The 16,756-nt window shown below is 45.2% G+C and overlaps 1 protein-coding gene across 1 annotated transcript in view; it reads left to right on the top strand.

The window, feature by feature from the left end:
• LOC147612438 (uncharacterized) overlaps window positions 1-11,250 on the top strand; it is a 53,669-nt gene extending 42,419 nt beyond the window's left edge. Inside the window, exon 2 of the mRNA XM_086783043.1 lies at window positions 10,787-11,250. Within this exon, the coding sequence (XP_086639169.1) occupies window positions 10,787-10,853 (67 nt within the window). The 3' untranslated portion in view covers window positions 10,854-11,250. The remainder of the gene's footprint in view (window positions 1-10,786) is intronic.
• The last annotated feature ends 5,506 nt before the right edge of the window (window positions 11,251-16,756 follow it).

Consider the following 16,756-nt stretch of genomic DNA (forward strand, 5'->3'; position numbering starts at 1 on the left):
GGTGCTAATGATCCTCCCAGCTCATCCACTCTCGGCAGACCATTGTGCGCATGAGTCCCTTCTAGACTCTCACTACCCTCTCAACCACAATGAACATATATGCAAACCTGGTTTGTGAGGGCTTTAGAAGCTGCAAGTCCAACGGAGTGTGCAGTGACAGATGCAACCACGTGTACGAGAGATAAAGATAGAGAGAGAGAAGGGGGAGAGAAAGATGGGAATAGGGGATTCACACGGTACACCACGCTGAGTGGGAAACAAGCCCCGCCCCCTCTCTAGGAATTTATTTCAGGAACAATCTACGGGCTTTTCCAAGCCAGGACCAATACAACAATGTCGAGATCAGGCCGGGTCAATGTCGAGGCACAAGATAACTGATGCCTAGCTCACCACAAGGATGACCCACAAGAGACTTACACCGGGCTAGTACCAAAACCCAATGAGTCCAACTGATGTTCCCAAGTATCCACAAAAGCTCTTTGTTCTCAATCCAATCTGGACAAGGTAATCCCAAAAGCTTTTTACTAAGAATGGAGGAGGTGGTGGTTCTTCAAATGGAGGCAACCCCCTCCCAAAGAAGACAGCTGAAAGGAGGTGTTGATGGAGCAGTTAGGCAATAGTCAACAGGTGGTGGTGTAGGAGCAAACAAGCAGCCAACAGGCAATGGGAATCCGGCAAACAGGAGGCAAAAATGCCGGCTTTGGGACTACAGAGCTGGCTCTGAGCGGTGGTGACGCCAACGGCAGGCGGCGGAGTTGGCTTTGGGCGGCAACGACATCGGTGGCGGGTGGCGGCACTTCTTCACATGGTGGCACAATTTACAAAGGCGGCAATGATGTGCAGAGGGATGGAGCAACGATGATTGGCGCTGCAAAGGTGGCCGCCAATAGAGGGGAGGTAGTTGGGTGATGGAGAAGATGAGAGGATAAGTCTCTTCTCCAAGTTCTCAAGAGTTCTTCTATGCTCCACCTAGAGAGTACATGCTCCTTTAAATACTTAAGGGGATGCCTGCTTTTTACCACGCTTTGCTTTTGTTTTTTCCACTTGGCTTTTGTTTTATTCCCGTGCTTTTCCTTTGCCTCCTTGCTTTTGCTTTAATAATAGGCAGAGTTCTTGATTTATGCTTTTACAACTTCAGGGCCTTGCTTTTTGGCCCTCAGAATTTTGGTCAACAAAGTTTGACTTTTGCTTTTTGACCTAGAGTGCTTTTTCCAATTCCAGCTTTAGGAACCCTTTTCCATGTGTCCATCATCATGTCCATGTGTCCGGGCATGAGTTCTATCATGTGAAAAGAGCATGGAGGACCAAATGGTTACAGAAGCTCAAGGTCACTATTGGTACGATACATTGCCAAGACCCCAGGCCTCTTGGTAACAAACTTCACCAAGCTACGCACAGTGTCAAGGAATTAGCAATCCACCCAATCTTTGCAAGATCTTCAATGAGCAAGTCTAGGCTATGGGATGCACATGGAGTCCATACAATCTGTGGAAACTCATCCTCTAACATTTGTCCCATAGAGACAGTTGCTACGATTGTCAATGACTGCTTGCACTATGTTTCGTGGGCCTATCTCCATGATAGTCTCCTGTAGGTGTGACGATATAAACTCTCTTGTCTTATCACTGTCCCAGGCAGAGATGCATCAATGGCATGCAAAAACATAGTGCCCTCGCAAGAGGACACCAAAACATTGTACACATTCTTCTTCTGTATATCTAACCACCCATCACATAACAATGTGTAACCATACTCGGTCCAAGTGGCTTTTAATGGCTCCATCTCCACCTCCACTGCTTGTTGCTCTCTTCTAAGCTCTTTACTGTGGAAGGTCTTATAGGAGGATCCCTCCCACTCACATCCAATGCGGTTGATGGCCCTCACAGCCTTTTTCCATCATGGGGTACGAACAATGTGAAAAGACAAAGTGCATTGGATTACCATGTCAGAATATGCAGCGGAGATGATGACCAAATCTGGGAACACAAGAGCAAAAGCAAAAACGCAGGCAGAAAAACAGCACAAGAGAGAGAGAGATGTAGGCGTGTAACTCTGCTCTGATATACACAAGAAGATCCCGAGGAATGATACAAATGAGGTATGGGGGCTGAGGACCTATATATACCTCCCTGGAAGGGCAGTCGGCCAGCATAAAGAAAGCCCACGACTGAGAAAAATGTCCACGACTGCTGAAAATAGCAGTCGGCCAGCTACAGATGCCTACGCCTAGTCAGAACAAGTCGGCCAGCACTCTGACAGCCCACGACTGATGTAGATCCAGTCGGCCAGCTTCAGAGTGCTCCTGGCATCACCTGGCAGCCCTCCCAAGCCTCAGAAAAATGGAAAAAAATAGGGGAAAAATGCGGAGAGTGGGGAAAAATGGGAAAACACCTCATAAGGGCGGGCACACCCACAACAAAGGCCCTGGTGTATAAAACTAGACAGGAGATGACTTCTAACACCCCCTCTCAGCTCTTGGCTGTGTGACCAACCACTGGGAGCTGGGGTGCCGCCTGAGCAAATCCTGAGAGCGACTTCGTGAAGAGGTCCACCGTACTGTCCTCCGTCGAACAGAACTCCAGCAAGATGTCATCAGCAACAATCTGTTCACGAACAAAGTGCCTCTGGATGACCATGGGTTCCTCCAGTGGAAGCCCAAACCTGCAATGTAACCTCCTCCTGCTCCGTAAAACTACTCCTGGGGCATAAGTAGATCTCCTCGTGTCCGGATCTCCTCCCCAAACCGAGTCACTCCAACCGTGGAGTCAGACTCCATCCAACAATCCCCCTCCTGTGTACAAGAGTCCATGATCCTTCGCATGCCGCAGAAACCACAGGAAACGCAATCCTGCCTCACAAAGAGACATCTGCAACCAAGAGCTCAGCTGCCTCATCAGGAAGCTCCCGTCCAATCCGGTGTCCATCAACCAGATCAATGAATCATACAGCTTCTGAGTCACAGAGACATCACACTGCTCACAAGGATCAACACCTGTTACGGTGCACAAGCAAGTCCTGGAAGCCTAATGAAACCTGTCAACCACCCCCTCTGAATCCGGAACCACTAAGCCGGGAGAAACCACCTCCTTCTGCAAGTAATCACCTGTCACCTGCCTGGCTTTCCGAAAGGTCCCCGTGGAAAGAACATCCTCAACTACTGGAAGTTCTATGTCCCGAACACTACGAGACATCAGAGCATAAGTGACCTGTTCAGCTTCCTCTGACTCACGAACACAAGAACTACCAACCTCAGTACTGGAAAGTTCCTGCCAACTGCTGCCATCTACTGGCAAGCTATCCACCATCTGGTCCCGGAAAGCCCGCACCTGCAGCGTATCCACACCTGAGTAGCTATTACCACACTGCCACTCATCACAATCTTGAGGACCTGGGAGAGAGAGTGCTGAAAGCCTGTAGACTCCATTCTCCACTCCACCTTCCCAAACCACTTGGCCTGTTGCTTTGTCCCGGAGAGCAACAAAATGCTCATCAAACTCCACCCGTACGCCAGTCTTGCAAACCTGATGCACTGACAACAGATGAAAACCAAGTGCCGGAACATACAACACCTGGGAGGAATGCTTCCCCCCTCTGCCATCGGGAACTATCTCCATCCTGCCCTCACTGTGAACTGGGATAGTGGACGTATCCCCAGTAAGAATATGACCAGAAAGCCTGCAGAGATCCTGTAAACAGGAACGGGAAGGAGTCATGTGCCTGGAAGCACCACTATCGAGAATCCACTCCCGAGTATCCGTTGCGGAGAGTCCTCCAATCTCCTCCCTGCCTGAAGAAAATGAAACATCGGTGTCCATCACCTCCAGGTGCACAAAAGCCGGAGTCTTCATGATTGCTGCTGAGGAGTCTTCACCCTTCTCGGTCTTCCGCTTGGGACACTGCCTCCAGTAGTGGCCTTTCTCGCCACAATCATTACAGGTCCTCTCTGCCTTCAGTTTCTCGCGGTCAGCGTCGGACATCTTCTCAGAAGACTTCTCCGATGAAGCCTTCCCTTTGCCCGAGTTACGGCCTTTCGACCGTTGGCCAGTAAAGGCCTCCGAACCTCCACCCTGAGGAGGGTTCGTGAATCGTTCCTCGTGGTCTAGGACCATGGGCACAAGCTCCTCCCACGTGATGGTGCTGAGCCTGCCACTGGTAATCAACGACGAGTAAAATGCTGAGTACGAAGAGGGCAAATGTGACAGCAACGTTATGGCCATGTCCTCTGCCGATATCTCCTTCCCAGCCTGAAGAACTTCCTGCTGAAGAGCCTGCAGCTTGTTAATATGCTCCCGCATCGTCGATGACTTTGCAAGGCTCATAACCCGCATCTGTACTTCCAAGGAAATCCTCTTCATGGGCGATACCCTGTTGTAAAGTGAGGCCAAATGCTGCCATATACCTCTGGCCAGCGTCATATGCTTTACATGATTGATTACTTGCTGTGTGCAGTTGAGGAAAATAAACGAACGGACCCTGGCGTTGACGCGATCCCACATCTGCGTCTGGGCCTCCCGGTCCTTTCGGGTTGACGGTAACTCCCCTTCCTCTACTTCCGGCTGTGGAACACCAACAATGACGAAATCGGCGAGATCGTAGGACTCCAGAACGGATTCCATCATCACCTTCCATATGCCGTAGTTGCTCCCGTCCAACTGACGGTCCACCGGAAACGTGGGGAGTGTCGGGATCTTCACATGTCTCTCGGCCATCTCAAACAGATCTGCCATAGCGGGGATGTACTCTGAAAAGGGTGGGTGGGTGGGAACAAAGAAGAACTGATACCTGCAAGTGGCTGTCCAGCAAATCAGCCCGCCTTCCTCTTGCTTCTCCTCTTCCCGAACAGTCCAAAACAGTCCACCAATCAGCCACAAAACAGCCCCCTCTTGCTCACACAAATCCCAAGACCTATCTAGAGCCTAGGCTCTGATACCATGTCAGAATATGCAGCGGAGATGATGACCAAATCTGGGAACACAAGAGCAAAAGCAAAAACGCAGGCAGAAAAACAGCACAAGAGAGAGACAGATGTAGGCGTGTAACTCTGCTCTGATATACACAAGAAGATCCCGAGGAATGATACAAATGAGGTATGGGGGCTGAGGACCTATATATACCTCCCTGGAAGGGCAGTCGGCCAGCATAAAGAAAGCCCACGACTGAGAAAAATGTCCACGACTGCTGAAAATAGCAGTCGGCCAGCTACAGATGCCTACGCCTAGTCAGAACAAGTCGGCCAGCACTCTGACAGCCCACGACTGATGTAGATCCAGTCGGCCAGCTTCAGAGTGCTCCTGGCATCACCTGGCAGCCCTCCCAAGCCTCAGAAAAATGGAAAAAAATAGGGGAAAAATGCGGAGAGTGGGGAAAAATGGGAAAACACCTCATAAGGGCGGGCACACCCACAACAAAGGCCCTGGTGTATAAAACTAGACAGGAGATGACTTCTAACAGAAAAGCCTAGGGAGTTTCCTAGTTGCATTGTTAATTGCCTGCTTTACATGCTTTCTTGAATGTTTGCTCTCGTTAGAGATGCTCTAGGTCTTGCGGGCAAAGGGCTTCGTGTTGTTGTGGGATTGGAACTACCAGCACCCCTGAATCCTGCCGGGCTGTGTGCATCTTCCTTTGAATCCAACCGTGTTCTCTTTGATGCATCACCTATATCCTCACTAGTATCAATATTCTTAGGCAAAGGCCCGCAATCACGTCCTGTCAATTGTTGTCTTTTCCATTCTTGTAGATTGGCTTTGATGTTTGCAGGCACCAATTTGCATGCACAATGCCTTCCTCGGTTAACTTGAGATAGCCCAAAAAGATACATTTTATAGCTTTATCATCTAGCTTTGATCTCTTCTCTTAAGGTACATGTGCATATACCAGACAACCAAACACACGTATATAGTCCACTCTTGGCTTCTTATTGTAGCTTTCTCATCTAGCTTTGATCTCTTCTCTTAAGGTTTATGTGCATATACCAGACAACCAAACACACGTAAATAGTCCACTCTTGGCTTCTTATTGTACCAAGCTTCATACGGTGTGATTGAGTTCAGGGCTTTTGTAGGGCACCTGTTAAGCACATGTGCTGCACATAAGATAGCCTCAACCAAAATTTGTGGCAAACCTTGACCTTTGACCAGGCATGTAGCCATTTTCATCAAAGATCTATTCTTGCGTTCAGCCACACCATTTTGTTGAGGTGTGTACGGCACCGTACACTGATGCTTAATCCCCTTGTTATGCAAAAAGTCATTAAATGCATTTGACATATATTTGCCGCCTCTATCTGTGCGAAGAGTATGAAATTTGCACCCGGTCTCATTCTCAACCAAAGCTACATAATGCTGAAAATGTATGAATACCTCAGACTTTTCCTTCATGGGAAACACCCATGTGAACCTGGTGGTCATATATGAATGTGACAAAAGATAGATGTCCACCCAAAGATGGTGTCCTCATAGGACCACAAACATCACGATTCACTATGAATGACCTACAATTTTCTATTAGCTCTCATTGAACTCTTGGGAACGACATTCTATGCATTTTGCCAAGAATGCAACCTTCACAAACACGATCAATTGGGATCTCTATATGAGGTATACATTCCACTATATTATGCTTTTGCAAGAGCATCAAACTTCTGAAATTTACATGCCCAAACTTGGCATGCTATAATTCAACTGCCTTCATTGCATTTGCATCTGATGCAATTGAACATATTTGATGTGTTTGTTTGTCATAGGTATTCAACCTATACAAACCATTGCTAAGCCAACCTGTGGATACAATATGTAACCCTTTCTTAGGGTCTTTGATGAGACATTTCTCACCCACAAACTCCACATGCATACCCCACTTGGCAATAGAAGACATTGACACCAAGTTCTTCTATGCCTGGCACATACAACACATCATTCATGCAACTCTGCTTCTCATTGGCGAATACCAAAGGCACCTTGCCTAGACCTTTAACAAGGTAAGAGACACTCAGATGACCTGAACAGATTGCATAGAGCTGAAAATATAACTCCTAGATGGTATGCGATGTGTAGCACCACTGTCTATGTATCAAATAGGAGAACTCTTTGAGAGCTACACCGCTAGATAGAGAAGCATCATTATTGACCTCTTCCATGGCCAAAAACAGCCAATCATCATCAAGGTTGGCTGATTTTTCTTGTTTACCCTAGGATGCATCAGCCACATTACTTGATTTCTTGGCATAATCCTTTTTCAGCGTTTCATCCTTTTAGGCTCATGGGCCAGGGCAGAGCACTCAGATGTAGTAGATGTGTTAGGTGAAAATCTGAATGTCAATGCAGAACACACATGCCTTGAGACAGGATCAATGCTGAAAGATTCCATTACTCCATGGTAGTATCATAGGATACAGACCTTGTGGTGGTCTTAGCATCATAGATTGAAGCACTTGTTGGTGCATCCCTTGCTTCCTTCTTGAATGTGACACGCGAGTGATTGACCGTAGTAAAACAACCTTAGGCTAATTCTAAACTTCACTTAATGATACTTAAGAGATAGACAATGGTGTCAATGCAATGCATTGCAGCTATATTAAATGAGCGCGTTTACTATGAGATCTAAACAGATCTATGATGCTGTCCTAAAGAATATCCTTCTCGGGATGAGAGAGAGATGCTTAATGCTGATGACGAATGACTGATCCTTTCTCCAATGCTGAGGTCCACCCTTAGATGCCGGCTTTCCTCTATGTAGGAGGTAGGAATATGAACTGAAAATGCTGCTGAATATGCTGATGATGAACTGCTGAATGAAGATGCTGATCTGCTGTCTTCCCTTTGCTCCCTAGGAAGGAAATGCTGAGAATATGCTGGAACTATTAGATGATGTGAGATGAATGATGCACTTGCCGGCCGACCAGCAGCAGTCGGCCAGTAGACTGTACATTTCACGACTTCATTAAATGCCTAAAGACTGCTGTCGGCTGGTTTGTAGGTGCTGTCGGCTGCCCACCAAGCCTTGCCTAATGCTTGAAATGCTTAGATGCTATGCTCACTTAATGCTTGGGAAAATGCCATGATTGCCTGGATAATGCTTTAAATGCCTTTGCTTAGTGCCAAGAATGCTCTGCTAACTGTTTATGAATGCCTGCTTAATGCCTATGAATGCCATGTCACTTGTACACCAACTGGGTGTGCACGTGACATTGAAGGAAGCAAAACATAGAAAGAAAGATCGATCCATTGAACATCCTTACTAGAGAACCATCTGAAAGTTACCGCTTATGTTGATGAAGACGTATGCTGATCTGCACCTCCTCTTCATGGATATCCCGCTCTTGTATGCTTTCATGCTGTGCTCTTCTGTAGATCATTATAGAAGACCCCTCTGAATGGATTCTTATGTTGCAGGTTCATGTCATCTTTGTGTAGCATGATAGTGGTCTCTCATGATGAAAAACGCTGACTGTATGCTGGTTACAGCATGGGACACTTTATGGAAGAAAAACGCTGTTCAGATAGCTGATAACAAGGCTAGAACCACAGCACATGTGGGCGGCTGATATGGACTGGCCATAGCAGAGAGAAACACAGCTATAAGGTGGCTGCTAGGTGCTGCATAGAGGCAGCTACGTGGGCTGGTCTGCAGACCTGAAAACGCAGCCCATGATGGCTATGGTGAACTGGATCAGCAACAAAACACAGCTTCAGGAGCTAGAAGAGGTGGCTGATTCAGAGCTGAAAATGCAGCATATATCAATGCTACATGGGCTGCACAGGTTGGCTAAGAGAGGTGCATCATGATGGGAAAACGCAGAAACCCTAAAAAATGCAGAAGGGGAGAAGGAGATGCAATAGACACAAGAAGCAAGATTGCAAGAACTCAAGTGATACTCATTGCTTTGGCAAGAATGAAATACAATCCAAGGCCTTGCTTTTATAGCCACTAGGGTGCCCGTATGTCTAGTCTCTTACTAAGAGTTGGTTCACACGTAAAGTGTTCACACGAAGACTAAAAGACCTTTCACGCCACTAAGACTCTGATTATTCCCAACACTTAACAGCCCTTTGGCTACCAACACAGTCCACATCGTAAAACTCCATAATGAGTAGTTGGTTCCATCCAACTTGTCCTCTTGAGTGAGCACCCTAAATACATCCTATCGTCGCTCGACAATGCAAAAACCACATTGCATTATTGCAAACGCGAGTACTCCAACACTGTACTGTGTGCCTGCAAGTATGTAGACCTGCAGCAAGACTGTGGAACTGCACTGTAGCAAAACGGTATATTTGATGACTTGCTATGATGGTATTCGTCTTTTTGTTGTAGAGCAACCCGGCCACCTATGCAGCACCATGTGCTGCCCGTAGCCTCCCTTCACCACCACCAGTCACGTGTGCCAATTCTCACCTGTACAGCACCCTATGCCGCCATTGCAGCGCTCAGCTCAGCCTGTGCAACGCTCAAATCTGCCTCCGCTGCTGCCTGTCTGCAGTGCTGCCTCCACAGCCTTTGCAGTGTCCGCCTGCTGCCACCTGCTGGTATCTTTGCAGCACTTAGTGCAGCACCTGCTGTCGCTTATGCTGTTGCCTGCTGCTGCAGCACCTGCTGACTGCGAGTCCTGTGCAGCACCAAAAGCTGCTTGTGCAGAGCTGTCTGCAGCCTATGGTGAAGCACCACACCACCTTGTGCAGCGCCACTTGCAGTTGCTGCTGCCTTGTGCACCGCTTGCGCCACCTTTCTTTTGACTGTTATGAGCAGAACACACAGTTGAAGGTCTCCAATCCGCCTGCTCTGTTACCAAATGTTGGCAAAACAAGAGCAATGGAGAGCTTGAACAACAATGGACTTTGGAAGTGCAACAAAGGAGACAGAGAGAGAATGATTCGTAACTCCTACATACATGTCCACTACATAATGTGTATGACTCCTACTGCCCACACTTTTAAGACTTCGCTCTCCAGATGAAACGAGCGGTATGCAAGGGTGGACAAGGCTTCATGATGTATGTTCTGGCTATGGTGTCCAAGGAGCTGGATGATTTATTGGAAGATTAGAAGCAGTTTTGAGAGCACCATGGTCACCTCTTTTCAGCCTCTTGTCAGGCTCGAGGATCATCACATTGAGCTCATTCCACTTGTTGATCCTTCCTCGAGGGCTCCCTATTGGATGAGTAGACCTGATCTTAGAGAGCTCCAAGTAAGTTCTCATAAAGGAACTATGCTGTGCTAGCCTCTTCAAATACATTGATTTGCCCATTTTAGAGCCTGTTGACTCCCTTGTTTGCCAATCAGTTCTGACCAGCTAGGTCCATTTGTGTGCTGTTTGAGCCTTCTAAAGAGCTCTTCTTGTCCTTTTTTGGGGAATTATGGTGAGGAGTGGCTAGAGGGAGCTGCCACCTGGCAGTGCACCAGGAGAGATGTTGACCTTCAGTTAAGTGTTCCTATAGTCACTTTGCTTCCTGAAATATCCTGCAGTCTTATTGTACAAGAAAAGCAAGTCTGCATTCTGATGGGTTTCAAACTGTACAAATTTCTTACGAAATATTTACCAACTATCAAGGGGAAAGAAATCCATGCATGTCATGCAAAGCTCCCCGATTCACAAGTGCACGATCTTTATTTTCTGAATTGCCAAGCTATCTTTTAGGTTGTTTTATGTTTTGTGACCTGCCAACTTACGGTTCAAGTTGCTCTTAGGCCCTTGATCCCCGTCCTTGTGTGGGCCATGTAGACTACATTGATAAATAAGTATATGCAAGTTCCGTTTGTGGATCTAATTTCCTTTATCTTTGGGTTTGCAGTGATTCAGAGGATTCAGAAAATGAGCATGAAAATTTCTTTCTTTCTTGCACTTGTGCCATTCAGTGAAGTCACTTATCCCTCATGAATAGCTGCTCCTTTATATGTCAACTATACTCTGATTGCAAGAGCAGTATTGGCTAGTGGAAGCAGTTGCTTTGCCTCCTGTTTGCCTCCTCCGATACCTGTGTGTACAGGGAGAAAATGTAGTGGTGTTATTGGATCACAGGCAGGAACGCTCGTCTAATTCTGTAATTTACATTGTATATGTATGTCCTTGGTGACAATATACCTGCGGTTTGGCTGGGATTTTTTAAAATAAAAAATGTGGATTTGTGACAAAGACGAGACAATGGAACCTAGCGAGAGCTACCATCTTGTTTTTTTAAAAACGAGGTTTTACAGCAGTATCATGGTGAATGATGAATTTCAACCTCTTATGTATCATGAAATGTTTGCTTTTAAAGACAAGATTCTCTTTTTCTATTTTTTTATTGTTCTCATTTTTTGTGTAGGGAGGTGTAGAAAAAAAAAGTGGAAAATCTGAAATTGGGTAAAGGGCTAGAAGAGGGCTAAATAGGCACTCAGGCCTCCCTCACACATGAGATTGCACAGACAATTGGAGGAGACCATAAAGAATCTCTAGGAAGATATTGCAATAACCTCTAAATGGAGAAGAGGTTGTGAAGAAGCAAAAAAAAAGCCCTCGTAATGTAACAAAATGCAGTGATGAATGCTACACTAGAGGAAGAAAAAAAACGTCAGAAACAGAAACTCTCAATGTGAGGGTGACATGATTCCCTACACCCAAAGCTGATGGAATCGTGTCATGCTGATGCTTGGCGGGTGGTTAGAAAGGAGCCACAGTCCAGCCATGAAATTGAGAGGGAACAGCCCAATTTGGAGATGAGGCAGCCCCAAGACCTTAGAAAGAGGGTTGCCCTTTTGGGCACCAAAATATGTGATGACCTCACCATTACAGGTGGAACATCGACGAAATGGATAGTTGAGGTCATGGAAGCTAGGAAGGCAAGCAAGTGGGCAATACACAGTGATGGTGGGGTGATCAGACGCCCCACATGATGGCATGGGGCTTGTAAGACCAAAGATGCCTTGGAAATGGAAGTTTGGAATTGTGGTGGAACTCTTTGGTCAGACCCAGGGGAGTTTAAAGAAACTATATAGATAGAGATGTCGTCTTTTATATAGAAACTCACCAAAGCCTTGAAAGAGGGCTACTTGAAGTCAAGGGCACGTATGGGAATAAAACTTAAGGAAATAACCACGCACCACTGAAGGGGTGGGGGACGGCATGCCTCTATACGCACAACACGTGACAGGTACCCAAAGTGGTAAGATGGGATAGAGAAGCACGGTTTATGTGGATGTGACTCGGCATGTCTGACATGAGAGTTACACATATTGCAGTATGCTACACCAGAAAACTTGATGCTTGCATGTAGTGAGATGTCTCCATATGCACCTCTTTTTGTTGACATTGGACACACTGACATACTCCTACTATGGGATTTTAATGCTCGGACACCAAGTAGGCAAGTGCAAATGTACGATTTCCATGGTGATGCCATTAGATTATTAGAGATTGATTTGAATGAAATGGGATTAGAGAAGAGCAACAAAGACGAAGGGGATGCCACAAGTTATGGTAGGCACTTCCTAGAGATGGGATGATAAGATGGCCACAATTAGACATCCTTACACCCTTCCCACATGCAAAGGGGACTAGCATGGTTGACTATTTTATGGGGTCTCTTGCTTCCATACCACGAATCTTCAATTTCAAAATCCCACCCCCATCCATTTTGGCTGACCATGTATTATCTCTCTCATTTACAATCTCGTCCCATTTTGACTCATACCTACACCTCCTGCCAACACCTACGCCCGCATCCTCTTTCACCATGAGCTTGATCATGTATATGAGTCGAATCCTCACCTTAGATCTATCACTTCCTCTCTTTGACATCACAATCCAAGTCCTCTATTATCCATGACTCTGCCATGCCAGCTTTCTCAATGGTATTTTTTTGGCGAGCAATTTTTAGCGAGTGCCTTATGGTTTTAAGGCGAAAGGTTTCTCTCTCTTCTCTTCTCTCAATTTTTCAAAACTACTTTTTTAAAAAGTCACCATACAAAGATGAAACGTCGATTATATTCCAAAGAAAATTATAGGACTTTTGCATATTATGACTTGTGAGATATTAAGCACAAGCAACAATACAATTAAGCATTTGAAACTTTGTAATACTATTGGGCCACAACTATCATCTTTCTCTCTCCCTGTTCTCTCAATTTACTACAATTTCATTGTATTTTTAAAAAAAAACACCATACAAAGATGAAACTTCCATTATATTCCAAAGAAAATTACAAGACTTTTGCATATTATGACCACCACCTACGAGATGTTAAGCACAAGTAACAATACAAGAAAGCATTTGAGACTTTATAATACTATTGGGTCTTAGCTATCATCTTTCTTTCTTCCTTCTCACAATTTATTAAAATTGCATTGCAATTTTTTTAAAAAGACAACATAGAAAAATGAAACTCCTTTACATTGCAAAGAAAATTACAAGACTTTTGTATATCATAACCATCACTTACGAGATGTTGAGCACAAGCAACAATACAACAAAGCTTTTGAGACCTTATAATTTTGTTGGGTCTCACCTCTCTCTCTCTCTCTCTCTCTCTCTCTCTCAGTTTACCACAAATTCATCGCAACTTTAGTACCATAGAAAGATGAAACTTTCATTATATTTCAAAGAAATTTACAAGAGTTTTGCATATTATGACAACCACTTATGATATGTTGAACACAAGCAACAGTACAAGAAAGCATGTGGGACCTCATTGTTTGGAATGGATTCTTGTCCTCCGCTTCTCATGTTGCCATGTGGCAACCTATTATCTTGCATAGTGGGTTGGGAGCAAATTAACCCCTCTATATAGGGCAAAATGCCCTTGGTATCCCATTATCCTCTACCTTTATTGGTGATCGCATGTGATGTTTGGGTGCGGGGGAGGGGGGGGGACTAGGTCGGTTGATGGCCGTCTTTCGCGTGTTGTGCCTCTGTTCGCTTGGTGCTCTACGCTATGTGTTCATTCATGGTATCAGAGCCTTGTCGGCTCCTGGTCGGCTTCGGGTTTCGCATTCAGGGGAGTGTTGGAATGGATTCCTACCCTCTGCTCTCACGCTGCCATGTGGCAGCCTATTATCCTAGTGGGTTGGGGTCAAATTAACCCCTTTATATAGGGTAAAACTTTGGTCTCCCCTTATTCCTTACCTTTATTGGTGGTCTCATGGGATGTTTGGGTGGGGAGAGACTAGGCCGGTTGATGGCCATCTTTCATGTGATGTGCCTTTGTTTGATTGGTGCTTGCTCCACATTCTTTCACTTATAATACTATTGGGTCTCAACTATCATCTTTGACTACTCCGACTATCCCAAATTCGCAATAAAGGTGGCAACTTCTTCTCGAAGAGGAGCCGAGGGATACATCCCACCCCACCTACCCCTTATTTCTTTATATTGGAAGAGGTTGGGCTTACACTCTATTTTCATGGCTTCATCCACTAATTTCTCCAGTGATACAACGTTTGCAAGCATCTTAATTAAAGCTGTTGCATTTTTCATGCACCTCAAAGAAAAAGAAATCGAATATCCTTTTGGAGGCATGGATGACAACGTCAGAAGTGCAAGCGCTCTACAAGAAACTCACAACAGAGAAGATTGTAGACCTTGTAGACAAGAACATGCTAGATGTGAAAGCGGCAATAGCCATTGGGATGTGGAGAGCCTTTGGTATCATTGAAGAGGCAAAACAAATATAATATAAAAATAACTTTTGAAAGTATATAAAAAATATCGAATGTCTATGAGGATGACTTACGACATACAAAAACAACAACACAATCTCCCTCTCAACCAAACTTTCTCTCTCACTCAATCTCTCTCTCTCTCTCTCTCTCTCTCTCTCTCTCTCTCTCCCCCCCGTCGGCTAGATCATATTTGGTCTCTTGGGATTGTTCCTACGACGTTAAAAGGGCTTCTTCATCGGGTGTGTGGGTAAATAAACAAAATGGGCTAACCTTTCTATCACCCAATGTGTGGTAGATTGGTTAGCTCATGGAGTTGTTATTCAACACGTCTTGTGTTCGAATCTCACTCCCGTCGGCTAGATCATATTTGGTCTCTTGGGATTGTTCCTACGACGTTAAAAGGGCTTCTTCTTCTTCTTCTTCTTCTCCTTCTTCTCTCTCTCTCTCTCTCTCTCTCTCTCTCTCTCTCCATCTTGTTCCCTGCTTGTTACACTTCGCTTCACTAGGTGATGGGGGTGCATAAAGATGGCGATGACCAAAACATAGACCTATGTACACACATGTAACTACGTTGGGGAATTCATGGTGGTTCACTTAAAATCTAAAATGAGTACAATCCACTCTTTCACTCACCTCTTCTCTTTCATCTTTTGACATGAGATACATGTATTGCCAGAGACGTATGAACAAAGTCTTGCACAATGTTAGATTGCAACTTCATGCCTCTTGCACTGCAATTCCCAAGTGCTGTGTATGTAAAGTACACATCATACTATCGTCGACATGTAGAAACTCTACTGCTCTTGCAAGTACAAAGGATGACTCCACAAGCATCTCCCTAAACACATTCCATCGGGGAACTACATGCTCCAACTTGGAAAGAGTTGGATTTGTAGGAAAATATGTCCACACCGAGCGCGCAGGCATCCATTCCTAAATCGTTGCAATAGAGCAAGATTCCTGGAACACCACAAGATATAAGCTTTTTGCACACTATTTAACCGCGACAAATGGGTTGAGTAGCTCGCATGGGGAGAGATCATAATTGTGTTTTCTCTTTCCTAAAAGCACAAGATGAAGGTGATCAATGTTGGAGTTCAGATCCAAGTGGAGAGGGGCCACCACTTTCTGAATTGAAGTGTACATTTTGATAAGAAGAAGCAATGTTATTCCCAATGTTCAAATAATGAACTTGTGCTAAAAGAAAAAGATGTTGAGTACACTTACTGAATCCCAATAGGTCTATGTCATCTTCCTTTAGACTCTCAGGCCCTTGCTCTTCGCTTTCACCTTCTAGGATCATCTCTTCATTGGCCCTTGCACGAAACTCCCACCGACCAATGCCCTCGTCATCCTTAGCATCATGAGGGACACTCTCCTCCTCATCTTCCCCTTCCCACTCTGGCCGTGTCCTCTTTTTGGGCATTTTTGTCATGGTGTTGCACGGATGATGGAAACCTTTCTATGGTTGGCTTCTTTTTCTTCTCCTTGGGTTGCTGCTTAGTGGGGCCAGATTTTTTCCCTTCTTTGCTCTTGCATCCAACCCATATAGCAACTATATACTCCCAATACGAACTTCAATGTTCATACATAAATTCTACCATATACAATGTTACTTTGAAACTCTTCGGCTTCACTTTGACAAAACTATCCTTCAGGATAGTCTAGCTACCATGGGAAAGATGTCCATGTATCCTTGCCCCGTAACTTGTTGATCCAATTTTTAGGGTACAAGTCCGTCTCGTCTCTCGCGGACTGCACCCACGCATCTTACGAGTGATTGGGAATACATATCAAATGACACGCACACACAATTTCTCCACCACCTAATACAAAAACATTCGAATACTCTTTCGTTAAGATAGACTAATAATAAAATGAGATAATAGTATTGATTATGCTACTACTTACGTGGTGCTGGTCGAGGTCAAGGGTGGCTCGCATTTTCCCTTTCCATGTTAGGAATGCCTTTTCAAAGTGCATCTTCCTAAAATCTTTCACAGTGTCCATGATACCCACCTCGGAGTTGCGTGTTGCTCTCTCATGCATGCCTGCTATGGCAGGTGAGTTCTTCTACAAGTTTGCATAGAGCTATAGTACAAATTGGAACCAATACACATAGTTA

Source organism: Cibotium barometz, chromosome 45, assembly GCF_041138505.1.
Source record: "Cibotium barometz isolate CiBa-2024 chromosome 45, ASM4113850v1, whole genome shotgun sequence".
Taxonomy (NCBI): Eukaryota; Viridiplantae; Streptophyta; class Polypodiopsida; order Cyatheales; family Cibotiaceae; genus Cibotium; species Cibotium barometz.